The following is a 12,032-nucleotide window of genomic DNA, read 5'->3' on the forward strand; positions in this document are numbered from 1 at the left end:
ACTCTTTCTTCCATTTCTTCCATCTCCTGCAGATACTCTTGCATTCTCTGCTTCTCATGCATCCTAATATTAGCAAAGAATAATATTAAGTTACATTGATGTATTTAGTTATTATTTTATTTAAAAATGAGTACCAAGTAGCACTACAAAGTAGCATCATGAAGACCAGTCTCTCCTAGAAATGCAACTTTCTAAAGCATGGGTGTCAAAGATCTGGCCCACAGGCTGGATCCAGTCCCTTGGCTCTCAAGTGGCCTTGGGTCTCAAGTGGTGATGTGTATCCACAAGCCACATATGCAGAGTGCACCAGACCAGGGCAGATGCCACATGCAGTAGAAGTTCCAGAGCAGGCACCATGTATGGTATAGTCCTGACCCGCCAGAGAAGATGCTGCACCTCACATGTGGAGACAGGGATCTGTGGATTCCTAGTATGCTGGATTCAGCACTTGTTCTGGCTAGTCTGGGACTTCACTGCCTGCTCCAGCCAGTTCAGAACCTACACACAATCTGCTTCTCAGGCTGGGCAGAGCATGCTCCAAGTGCTGGATCAAGGGGTGGGGGTGGGAAGGAAGGGGAGGGAGAGAGAGTCTGTTCCAATCTGGGCTGAGGGGCTGTCCCCATGCCATTTATCCAGCTTGTGGACAGAACCTACCCCACTCACCCACTCAGTCTTGTGGAGCCAGATGAGTTTGTCACCCTTGTCCTAAGGTAGCTGAAAGCTACAGTGTTTATGACAAACTGGACATTGTGAGGGTCTTTGTATTTTTTTTTAAGTAACATGCTCTATCTTGACAGTAATTCTGTGTAATTATTTTTCTAAGCCAAACTAAAAGTAGAAGCAATTGGGAAGGGCTGGTGAAGCTCTATTATGCTACAAAAGAACAGTACTGTACTTCAATATAAGTATGTTAATTATGAAACAAACTAATTCCTTCTTAGCCTTAACAATGTGTCCTTTAAAACAAAGTGTTGATGCCCTCCTTATTTAATTTTATTCACTGTAGTTGAAGAACAGGTGTTACTTTTGATTTTCTGATGAAATTCAAGCTGGGAAAAGGCCCGTCACAGACAGATACTGCTGACACTACAACTACATAGCCACAAATCAGCACCATCAAACCTCCCCAGGTAGCAATTGCAAAGGGCTTATTCTTGACAGAGCTTAGTCATGGTGGCCAGCAGGCAGTTTACATGAAGGTCAAAACAAGTACTCTGTTAATTCTGTGGTTTCCCTCATTCCTCATCAGTGGAGTTACACTGCTGGTGGTTTATACATTATCAAAGTTTGCTACTGTGAATTCTGGTGGCAGGCTCTGCAGCATTTCAGTAGATTTACTCTTTAAAACCAGAGCCTAGGAGAAGCCATGTTCAGAGAAAGGAGGTGCCCTCTTTTTTGAATCTTACATTAAAAAAAAAAAGTGAGAAGCTTTAATACTTTGGCTCTCGAGTTGTTAAATAGCCTCACTGTTGCTCCCTTGAACTTCATGGCCCAAGAAACTGTCCAGCATCACTATGCTCTAATTTATTTCTTTCCCTGAGAGACAAATCTTTAGACTCCTTAATTCTGGCCTTCATTCTGGATACTGTTTGTCAACATTAATACATAAAATTAATTTGGAAGCAACTCTTGGTAGCTACATTATATTTCATGATGTGGTTGTCATATGAAGCTTCTCTCATGATTAGTCACTAGTATAACATTCACTTCATTTCCTTTGCCTTGCCCACCTTTTTTATTATTCTCTCTCAGACCAGTAATTCTTATTCATGCTGTTCCTCTCCAAAGGCATTTCACATGTTATTTTTAAAGTATTTGACCTGTTGTATAGCTAAAGAACTGTTAGTGCCCCATCTCCTCTATGTCATACTACTACTTAAGATGGAAGGCACTACAGAAATGCAAGGATCTCGAAACAGCTTACAAATATTAACTCATTCACCTGCCTTGGAAAAACAAAAAGTTAGTCGTGTTAAAATAAGAAATCACAACCTATATTAGCCACAGACCCAAGATCTTGCCGTTCTCCTTTATCCTAATCATATAAAGTGAGTAAAGTGCATTTTGTAAGAACTTTACCCCACCTGTATTCTTCTTCATACATAATTTTTAAAAAAAATGAGACTTTAGCTTTTTTACATAAAGGAACCTATTTGTTTTCTTTTTCTCTTTTTTTAAAATTTAACTTTACTTCATATTTTGTCCAGGTATCTTGAATTTTCTGGTTGCTTCTATTTTGATTTTCAAACCAAATCTAAGGAGAGCAGGAAGTGAGTCAATGATATTATGCGAGTGGTAGATGAGTCCACAGCTTAACACAGGAGTGGGCAAAATACTGTCTGGCCTGTGGCAGGTCCCTCAGTCCTGCCTTGCCCCTTGCTGATGCTGGGCCCTTCTCACTGCCACCAGCCAGAGCCTGCGCCAGGGCAGCCCTACGGCTCCTTCTGCCACTGCTGGTGCCACCAGCACCGCCTCTGGGCCACCCCAGGCCCCGTGCCCAGCAGCAGTGGCAAGTACGAGCCACAGGGCAGCCCTGGAATGGGCTCCAAGTGCCAGCTGTGATAAGCCCAGGCAACGGTGAGGGGGAGCCAGCTGTGCCCCTACCAGGTCCTGCTTTGTTCCCCGCAAACCCAGCAGGAGCTTCTGCCCAGCTGCCGTCACTGTTACTCATCACTGCTGGGATGGTTGGGTCCAGACCAGATGCTCCAAGGACCCCAACCTCCTGCATGGGGAGGCAGGGCTGGGCATTCAGCCTGGGACTGAGCAGAAGCTGCTGCTGGGTGCTGGGAAAAACCTGGCAGCAGGCACAGTTGCCTCCTCCTCACTGCTGCCTGGTGGGCCTTTTTGCTGTGGCTACCAAAACCTGAGCCAAGGCTTCCCTGCAGCTCCTCCCCGCTGGGCATGGGCGCCCAGGGCAGCCTGGAGGCAGCACTGATTGTGATGGCAGCAGTGGCAAGGAGAGCCCCAGTGTGGGCTCTGGCTGGCTGCAGCAAGGCCCTGGCAGCAATGGCTATGGCTGCCACCAGGTCCCACTTGGTACGCAGCAGCAGCTCCTGTCCAGCCGCTACCTCTGCACCTGGTCTGCTGCTGCTTCCAGGCAGGAGCTCCAGCCCTCTTTGAGTTAGAAGGATGGCCTGAAGGAAGCCCTGCTGAAGCTACTGCCTGCTGGCTCCCACGCCAGCTACCCACCCACCATCAACCCCATCCCACATAGGGAGGTTTGGTGAGCTGTTGCAGGGGGGAGGAAAGGGGATGCTGACCCACCCTGCAACAGCTCCCCAGTACTCCCTATGTGGCTTGTGGGCCCAAATAATTGCCCAACTCTGGCTTAACAGGAGGCTGATGGGGCTCAGGGATTACATCTAGCAGGGTGACAGCATCTAGACAAATTAAAGGGTGGAATTAAAGATGCCACTGTGCTTGTCATATAGGAATTTATATTTTTACTAGTGCACACCAAGCTCTATCTTCAGCTCATATGCAGATTTAAATACAAGAAGCTGTCTTATTTGTGGTACAGTAATTGAAAGGGGGAGAAAAACACATACATCTGAGATTATCATAATGGACACCAGTTTCTCAGTTTCTGATTAAATATGTAACTTATTTGTTCATACTCCCTTCTGTCTACATTTTTGTGCACTGCATTTGTCATTTGCATGAATCAACACATTAACTGTATCATACTGCTACTGCACTGTATATTAAACATTTAGCTTCTATCTAGAAGTTCAGGATTTGGGGAATATGACAGAATACCTGTAGGTTTTTACTTTGGATTTAAATATCTGAGCTAGGCTTTGATGTGGGTCATTGACTTCAGCTCGAATTCTTATAAGTTTCTGCAGTTTTTTCACTCTTTGTTTCTGCTTTGCTTTGCTCTTTTTTTGCTCTTCTTCCAGCTTTCTCTTTTCCTCAAGTGAATTCCTGAGTGAAAAAATAAACTAAGGCTGAATTAGTTTTAATCTAGGGAGAATTTAAGGAGGGATCTGGCAAGGGTAAATCCAGGGAGAATTGCAAGGAGGAAACAAGGGTGAAATGAGCCGAAGTTAATAATTATGCTTCACTTGAGGAGTGAAAGCATATATTGGAAAATAATGGACTTGTTCTTTTATGCAAATATGAGGAAAAGAAAGGCTATTTCTGTAGCTAAAAGATATCACTAAAATGAAGAGAGTAAGCATTGTAGTTCTATATTTCTTACTACGCTGGAAAAACTAATTGGTGGTCTAAACAGCTAGTCTACTTTCTCAAGGATTTATGAAGTATTTTGCACCATATGTAATATGTAATTGAATCTTTCACCTTATAGCTTGGACTCGTCTTTTTGTAGATTCTGTGATTCTCGGAGATTTAGATTCCTCGCATCCCAGCAGATGTGAATTTGCACTTGAACACCTCATATGAGGTTTACATCTTGGAGAGGTATATGGCCAGCGTGTTTCTTTTAACTTTTCTTCATCTGTTTGAATATCCTTCAGAATCTTCCATTTATTGGATGGGATATGGGGAGTGTGAAGATTGAAAGGCTCGCAGACTGTGATGTGTTTCATGCGTTTCTGCTGAAGGAACTGCTTTTGGAATTTTTGGTGTAGTGTTTCAAAATCGGGAATCTTAGTTTTGATTCTTGGTTTATGCACCAGTTCTTTCTGTTCAGTGCATTTCTGTTTCCTTTGCTTATTGTCAGCTTTATCAGCCAACCTGCTGTTGGGAAGGGATGAATTACGCAGCAGCTCTTCTGCTCGCATTCGAATTCTAATTTCTCTATAGAGCTCCTCCTCTTTTAACTTGTCATTAACATCTGGACTGTAAACTGATTTAGGAACAGGTTTTGCTTTGAAAAACTTTGTTTTCTTCTCAGGTAAAGAAAGGTCTTTTAATTGCATTTTTCTAATTTCTTTCCTTTGCTCCTCCCTCTCAATAAACTTAAATGGTCTTTGATAAGCCAAAAGAATATTTCTGCTTCTCTCTTTCACAGACTTCCTACGTTCTTCATTCTGTTCCATGATTTCTTGGTAGAGTGGAAGAAAGACTGAAGCTGGTACAGGGTTGGCCCGAAATTTCTTTTGACATTCTGCTTCCTCCTCTAGTTGTTTCTTCAATAAGTTATTTTCCATTTCAATCTGTGACTTTGATTTAACATTTTGTTGCTTTTTCCTAGCTTCTCTAATAGTCATCTGAAAAGGCTTAGGCACAGTGATCTGGGGTGACCACTCTTTCTGTTTCTGTCTCCTTGTTTTGAGGCCCAATGAATCTGATAAGCTGTGTTTGGTTTGAGGGATATAATCTTCTACAGAGAACCCATCCCACATTTTTTTAATCTGCTCCTTAGCACATCTCAGTGATCCAGTTTCACTAATATTTTCTTCTTCCAATTCTAATTCCTCGTCAGATTCACCAGATGAACTTGAATTGAAAGGATTATTTAAATCGGGCTCAGAAAAAGATTTATGTAAATTCAGAGGGTGAAATGAGCTCTTTTCCCAAGTTGATCTTAAAGGAAAACAAATAGTTATAAACGAACAAATTTAATCTTGAGGAAGAAGTCCATAATAAATAACCAGGTCACTGTTCTCCATCTCCATGTTCTCAGGGCATTTTAGCAAAGGTGATAGGCAGCATTATTCACATTGGTAAGGGGGGAAAGGAATTGTCTGTGCACTGGCAGGCACTATTGGGCCTTTACCCATTGAGACACCTTATCGCTACTGCAGTGTAACTATTAAAAGAAATGCCAGCTTTATGTTCATCAATACTAACTAGATGCATCTTGGCAATTCAAATATTATTTCACTTCAAGAGAACTTACAGCTATACTGATTAAGATTACTAGCAATACCCCAGCCAGCCAACCAACGGAATGTTTTATTACAAGATTTGAGGTCTCTCTATCCAAAAAAATTGAAAAAGGTTGAATCCACTTTAAATCAATATTTTTTTCTTGCAAGTGACAAAAGACATGGTTCTAGACACAGGTTAGGGAACAGTGTTTTAGCTTAGCATTAGAAGTCCCTACTAAACTTTTTTAACAAAGGAACATTAATCTTGTCTTGCTGTGTATAGGTCCATATATATTTAATTCTCAAATATACTGTAAAACTAGGACACTTTGTGGGTTGAGGTTCCTTAACCCTCTACAAAAAGGAATATTTGGGAACTAGCTACGGGTTTGCAGAGCCGCATTAAACAGCCACACAAAACCGCTGAGGAACTTCCACTGTTGGCTGAAGCTATTTTGTTTAAAGCAGGGGTTCCCAACCCCCAGGCTGCAGCCTGGTATTGGGCCGCAAAGGGTTGGCTGCCGGACCAGAAGTCTGGAAGTGACTGGCATACTAGCTGCCCACAGTTGGCTGCCTGCCCGCAGTATGCTAGTCACTGCTGGTCCATGGTCACTTCTGGTCTGTGGTTTGCCAGTCGGCAGCATAAAAAGGTTCGGAACCCCTGGTTTAAAGGGCACCACTTCTCTAACTAGCTGCATGAGACTGCTGAGGAGACCCGACTGATCAGAAAAGCAGTATCCTTTAAATCAAAAGCTTTAGCAATTTGCTGAGCAGTGTATCTTTAATTCAGCAACCTACTGCAAACTAAGCAGGTAGCTGACCACCTGGATGCAAATGATCTGGGTTCTGCCACACAAAGGATCTGCCCCACTCCCTCCCTCACCATGGGGGCCTTGATCTGCCCCCCATCCCTCCACATCTCTTCCCCTCCACAGACTTATCTGCAGGGCACTGCTCTCCATGCTGCCCGGCTGCATTCTTGGCCACGTGCATACTGCAGCTGCATGCGTGCACATGGCATTTGGGGCCCCAGCCAGAAGGCACATTATATTTATTGGTATATCATTGGCTACACTGGCCAAAAAAAGCCGATAGGCGATAATGTTAATTTTCCTTTTATTGCTGCCAATCTGATATGGCACAGATATATCAGTGCACGTCTAATAAGAATCTCATAGGAAACTCACTATATAGACTTTGGGCGAATTAGTTCATCTTTAATGTCTCATCTATAAGACAGAATGACACCTACCCCACACAAGGCTTACTTAAAACCTGAAAAATGTTTTAAAACCTGAAAGGTGTTCTCTTACTTTTGTATCGTAGCCTCAAGAGTCACTGGTGACTTACTTTACAGAGATAGTAACAATGGAGGCTAAAAGTATTCAGCACCTTTGAAAATTAGGTCATTAGCTTCTCTGTGTGTTGGTATTCACACACACAGACTGGGAATAGTAATACTTCCCTACTTCAAAAGCACTGTATTTATTACTAACATTTGCAAAGTGTTTTGAGAACCACAGACAAAAGGCACTGCAGAACTAGAGATAATTATTAAATTTACCTGTGACAGATGCTGGGAACAGCATCTGTATTGCCCAGTGGGTGTACTCCTTTCACGTGCAACTTATGCCGATACATGATTTCCAGTTTTGCCGTAGTCTCCAAGTGGGCCTTCTTCAGTTCTTCCAGCTTCAAATAATACTCCTGATTGGAACGACACATTTTGGGAAAGTCTATCCAGTCCTCGCAATCCGTGTTCAGTGAGGAGTTTTGCTCTTTCTCAGGCTTTGGGTACAAGTCAAAGCCATCCTAGGAAAATATTGTATATGTTTTCCTTCTAACAATTAAAATAAAGAATTAGTGACCTGCCAGTAATTGTTAAAATAATGTGTCCTGTATTACTTAGCAGGCCTGTTATCCATTTCCTGAAATAAGGAACACTTTTGCACCAACATAACCTCCCATTGCTATACTTGCAGAATTGTATGCCGAGTGGTATGAAGTAGTATCCTGAGACAGATGTGACTGACATTCAGTAATTTTACAGAGCCTCTCCATCTTTCCTCTTCCTTCAGAAATATAACCCTAACCTACAGCAATCTGTTAAAACAGAATGTCTTGTTAAAGTTTGTCTGTACAAAACAAAACAAAAACAAAAAACAACAGCATTCTTCTAAGTTGGAGAAGTGACTAAACTAGTGGTGCTCAAACTCTCCATCCCAGTGGGCCAGTCCATGGTGCGAGGCCAGTCCATGGGCTGGATCCCACATGTGGTTGACATGCAGGGTCACTCCATAGGTATGAATTGGTGTGCCCAACCCTGCACACCAGATGCAGCCATGGAGTGACCACATGCCGGTGCAATGTGGCACATGAGGCCATGTCATCCGGAGTGCAGTGCTTCCCATGGGTCTGGAAATTTGGCAGCAAGGGAGTAGTGGCAGTGTTAATTGTCGTGGCTATGGGGGCAATAAACACTGCTACCATTACCTCCACTGCCAAATTTCCAGACCCATGAGGAGCCCTACAGGCCAGATGACATGGTTATGTGGGCTAAAGGTTGAACACCACCAGACTAAACAATTTTGGGAAACAAAGTTCATGCTATTTCTCTGGCAAGCGCAGAAAAGGCTCATGTATTTCAGACAGATTTGGGCAAAGGCCTAACATAAAAGAAACGTATATAGAGTCGTCACCATTAAAATCCTTACAATAGCTTTTGATAGGTTATTCCTGTTTTATTTTCTGAACTAAATAATTAAGCAAAAGAAAATACATACAGGTTTTAATACCACAAGTCCTATGATCACATTGTTGCTGTACTTGCAACATTTCTGCAAGTTATATAGCTATATTTTTTTTCTGTTTATGTGGAGAATTTTGCCTTTACATCAAAGAAGTTTGTGCAATATTACAACTTTTGCAATTTTTATATAACTATTTTTATAAACATAAACTTATTTGATGGAAGTATACATGGAAAGACCTAGAAAAATAATTTTAAAAATTACTTCCTATTGCCAAAGCATTGAAAATAAGCTGGTATCTTGTGTGGAAAAGTAGAAATCTCCATAGCTGATAATGTCACGATAAATGCTGCGTACATGTACGCAGTTGTAGCATGCACACAGCCAGCCTGGCAGCTTGGAGAGCAGCATCCAGCTGGTAAATCTGTTGGTGGGGAAGGGGCCGAGGGAGGGGCAGATCACTGCCCCCCACAGTGAGGGAGGAGGGAAGCTGGGGCTGGGGCAGGTGCTGCCCAGCCGGGGCAGGGCATGGGATTGAGCCACGAGTGGCTGGTCTGAGGAGCTTGGATCCCACCACTGCACGTTCCCCCAGGGGAGCCATGGGTGGGGGGGTACATGCCCCCCCATCTGTGTGTGGGGTGAGGGCAGGCTGCTGCTGCAGGCTGGAGCCAGGGGCCGTGCTGGCCTCTTCCTGGTGGAGGGGTTGGGCCAGGGCTGCATTCTAGGCGGGCATTAATAATCAGCCATCGGTATCGGCCCAAAAAATCTTTAATCAGTGCACACCTACTCTTTAAGGTTTTGGGAAGTTAGAAAATACATATTATGAAAACAGGTTATTCTAGATTTTTTTAAAGAGCTGTCCTTAAATAATTTTTAACATAATGTATTTTAAGGTGATATAACTAGTTTGTTTGGGGTTTTTTAAATCTATGATATTAGGATAAAAGTTTGCTTTGTAGAGAACTTCAGAGTTCTATCATAACCGCTGTGTATTTTTAATGCACTCCTAAATTTTAACAGAAAATTATTGTTTTGAATATACTTATAGTTAAGTTTTCACTCCATTAGTCTTCAAGTCAAGTTTCATACAGTAGAGAGGGCATAGCACAACATGAACCTAGTTATAGGATCAGAAAGACATGAAACAGTAACAGATCTCAATTAGAGTGCACCCATGAAAGACCAAATTTAACTAATTAATATATCTTGGTATACACCTCCTTGCATTTCTTTTGACCTTGTATATATAAATAAATCCATATAGGAAGATCCTGTTCTTTTCTCTTGAATTGGGCATCAACTAAATCCACTCTTCAGACACTTGCGTGTAGAAAGCTCATTAAGAGATTTGTGAGGGCACAAGTGATGCAGTACTACCATCTGTTTTCTAAATTAGGAAGACAGCATGCTGTGTGTATATGTGTACTACTACATTATTTGTCACTCAGATTTTAGAAATGCTCTTTTCAAAGTCTGTATTTATTCTAAATGTAAAAGTTATTCACCAACTCATAGCAATGCCCATAACTTAGCCAAGATTAACTAAATTCATGCTAACCTGTACTTTCGTAGGTGAATTTGGAGCCACCCCTTGATTCAGTCTCTCGGGAGTTTCTGGGATAGGGCTCCTCTGAATGCGGCTACTAATGATGCATTTTGCCTAGGGAATTTAGACACTGTGAACAAGATCTCCTTGCCACTTGCTGCAGCTATAGAAACATTGAGGGCACTTGTTTTAAGCACGGTGACAAACTAGGTGGACACCACCAACTATATAAATACCTTTCTTGATCAGCACATTGTATTATGAGGATTTCTTAAAACAAAATGCAAATGATAAAATTATATTTTATATATTACCCCTTCTCCCTGCCCCGCAATGAATGCTCTTCCAAAAAATAGGTGTTGGGCTCCAGGATCATTTAGCTGAGCTTCCAACATATTCCGTATCTCTGCAGCAACAATTTGTCCTACTTCCCAGAAATCTCTCAGTTTTTTCCAAGTCTTCTTGGCTTTTCACCACCACACATTTCACACTTCCCTTTCTCTCATACTCATGATTTCCCTGATTATCAGGAAAGTTATCTAGCTTTGCTGCTGCTTAATGACAGTTGTAACATTCATCTCTGACCTCTCCTCTATTTCTCTATTCCCCTCTCCCTCCCTTCCTACCTTTCATTTTTAAATATTCAGATCATTTTCTCTGTTTTATACACTGCTTTGCACATCTTTTCACAGGATCTGATTAAATGAACTTGGGCTCAGGAAAGGTTATGCTACATATACATGTATATACATGTGTGTATATGGGTATATATTTATCTGCATGTATATTTGTGCATGTGTGCGCATATATATGTGTGTATATGTGTGTGCGTGCGTTACCTAGAGAGGTGGTGGAATCTCCATCCTTGGAGGTTTCAAAGGCCTGGCTTGACAAAGTCCTGCCTGTAGTGATCTAGTTGGGGCTGGTCCTATTTGAGCAGGGGTTGGACTAGCTGACCTCCTGAGGTCCCTTCCAACCCTAATTTTTTATGATTCTATGTTCAGCTTAAGGAAAAGGCGCTTGAGAGGGAACATGATAGCAATTTTCAAATTCTTGAAAAGCTGCCATAAAGAAGAGGGAGAACACTTTTTATCTGTAGCTGCAGAGAGGAGGACGCGGACCAGTGGCTTGAAGTTGCAGGAAAGATGGTTTAGATTGGATATCAGGAAAAACTTCTTCATCATTACAATAGTGAGGCAGTAGAATAGACGGCCTAGGGAAGCTGTGGACTCTCCATCACTGGAGGGGTTCAAGAAGATGCTGGACAGCCCTGGTTGGAGATGATGTAGGCACAGCCTATGTACTATGGGTATTTCCCATGTTTCCGGGCTTTGCTGCTTCCAGCAAGGGAATGGGAAGGAATTATGGCCTCCCCACCCCCCGTTTCTGCTGCATGCCAGGGCTTTATTTTTTAAGTTTTCCTTAAAAGCATTGGGTGTTGGCTGCAGCCATAGGTGGGGATTGCAACTGGGATCTGCCAGTGTTCCCGCTGAGACTTAAACCCAGACATTCCTAGCTAGTGGGTGTTGCCCCTCTGCGCAGGGTCAAACTAATCGCTGTATTTGGGACCAGGAAGAAATTGTATCCTGTGTGCAGATCGGTACAGGCTGGGGGTGTGTGTGTGTGTGGGGTAACAGAATCAGGATGTTAGCTACTGTGAAGGCTAAGAGTATGGATAGCGTAGGACGGTTTGGTTAGGGATGATCCTGTCTCAGGGTAGGGGGGTGGGACTAGGTGACCTCTGGAGGTGTTTCCTGGCCTGACTTCTCTTTTGGGGGGGGGTGTACATGCCTCCAAACACACACACACACACACACACACACGTGTACACATGCACAAGACATGTACACACATACATGTGTACACGTGTATGTGTGTGCCCATGTGTACTGCAACAGCAATGATTTGGCCTGTGAGCTGCAAGTCTAGGCTGCCCCCGCCCCCAACCTTTCCTTA

The 12,032-nt window shown here is 42.8% G+C and overlaps 1 protein-coding gene across 1 annotated transcript in view; it reads right to left on the reverse strand.

Annotated features, from left to right (window-relative positions):
• Nucleotides 1-10,471, reverse strand: part of FAM161A (FAM161A, centrosomal protein) — a 14,734-nt gene extending 4,263 nt beyond the window's left edge. The window contains exons 1-6 of the mRNA XM_006016760.1: nucleotides 10,391-10,471; nucleotides 10,089-10,190; nucleotides 7,345-7,592; nucleotides 4,306-5,493; nucleotides 3,760-3,927; nucleotides 3-63 (exon numbers count right to left, since the gene is read on the reverse strand). Of these exons, the coding sequence (XP_006016822.1) occupies nucleotides 3-63; nucleotides 3,760-3,927; nucleotides 4,306-5,493; nucleotides 7,345-7,592; nucleotides 10,089-10,190; nucleotides 10,391-10,471 (1,848 nt within the window). The remainder of the gene's footprint in view (nucleotides 1-2; nucleotides 64-3,759; nucleotides 3,928-4,305; nucleotides 5,494-7,344; nucleotides 7,593-10,088; nucleotides 10,191-10,390) is intronic.
• Between the last annotated feature and the right edge of the window lie 1,561 nt (nucleotides 10,472-12,032).

This window comes from Alligator sinensis, unplaced genomic scaffold (genome assembly GCF_000455745.1).
Source record: "Alligator sinensis unplaced genomic scaffold, ASM45574v1 scaffold219_1, whole genome shotgun sequence".
Lineage (NCBI taxonomy): Eukaryota > Metazoa > Chordata > Crocodylia > Alligatoridae > Alligator > Alligator sinensis.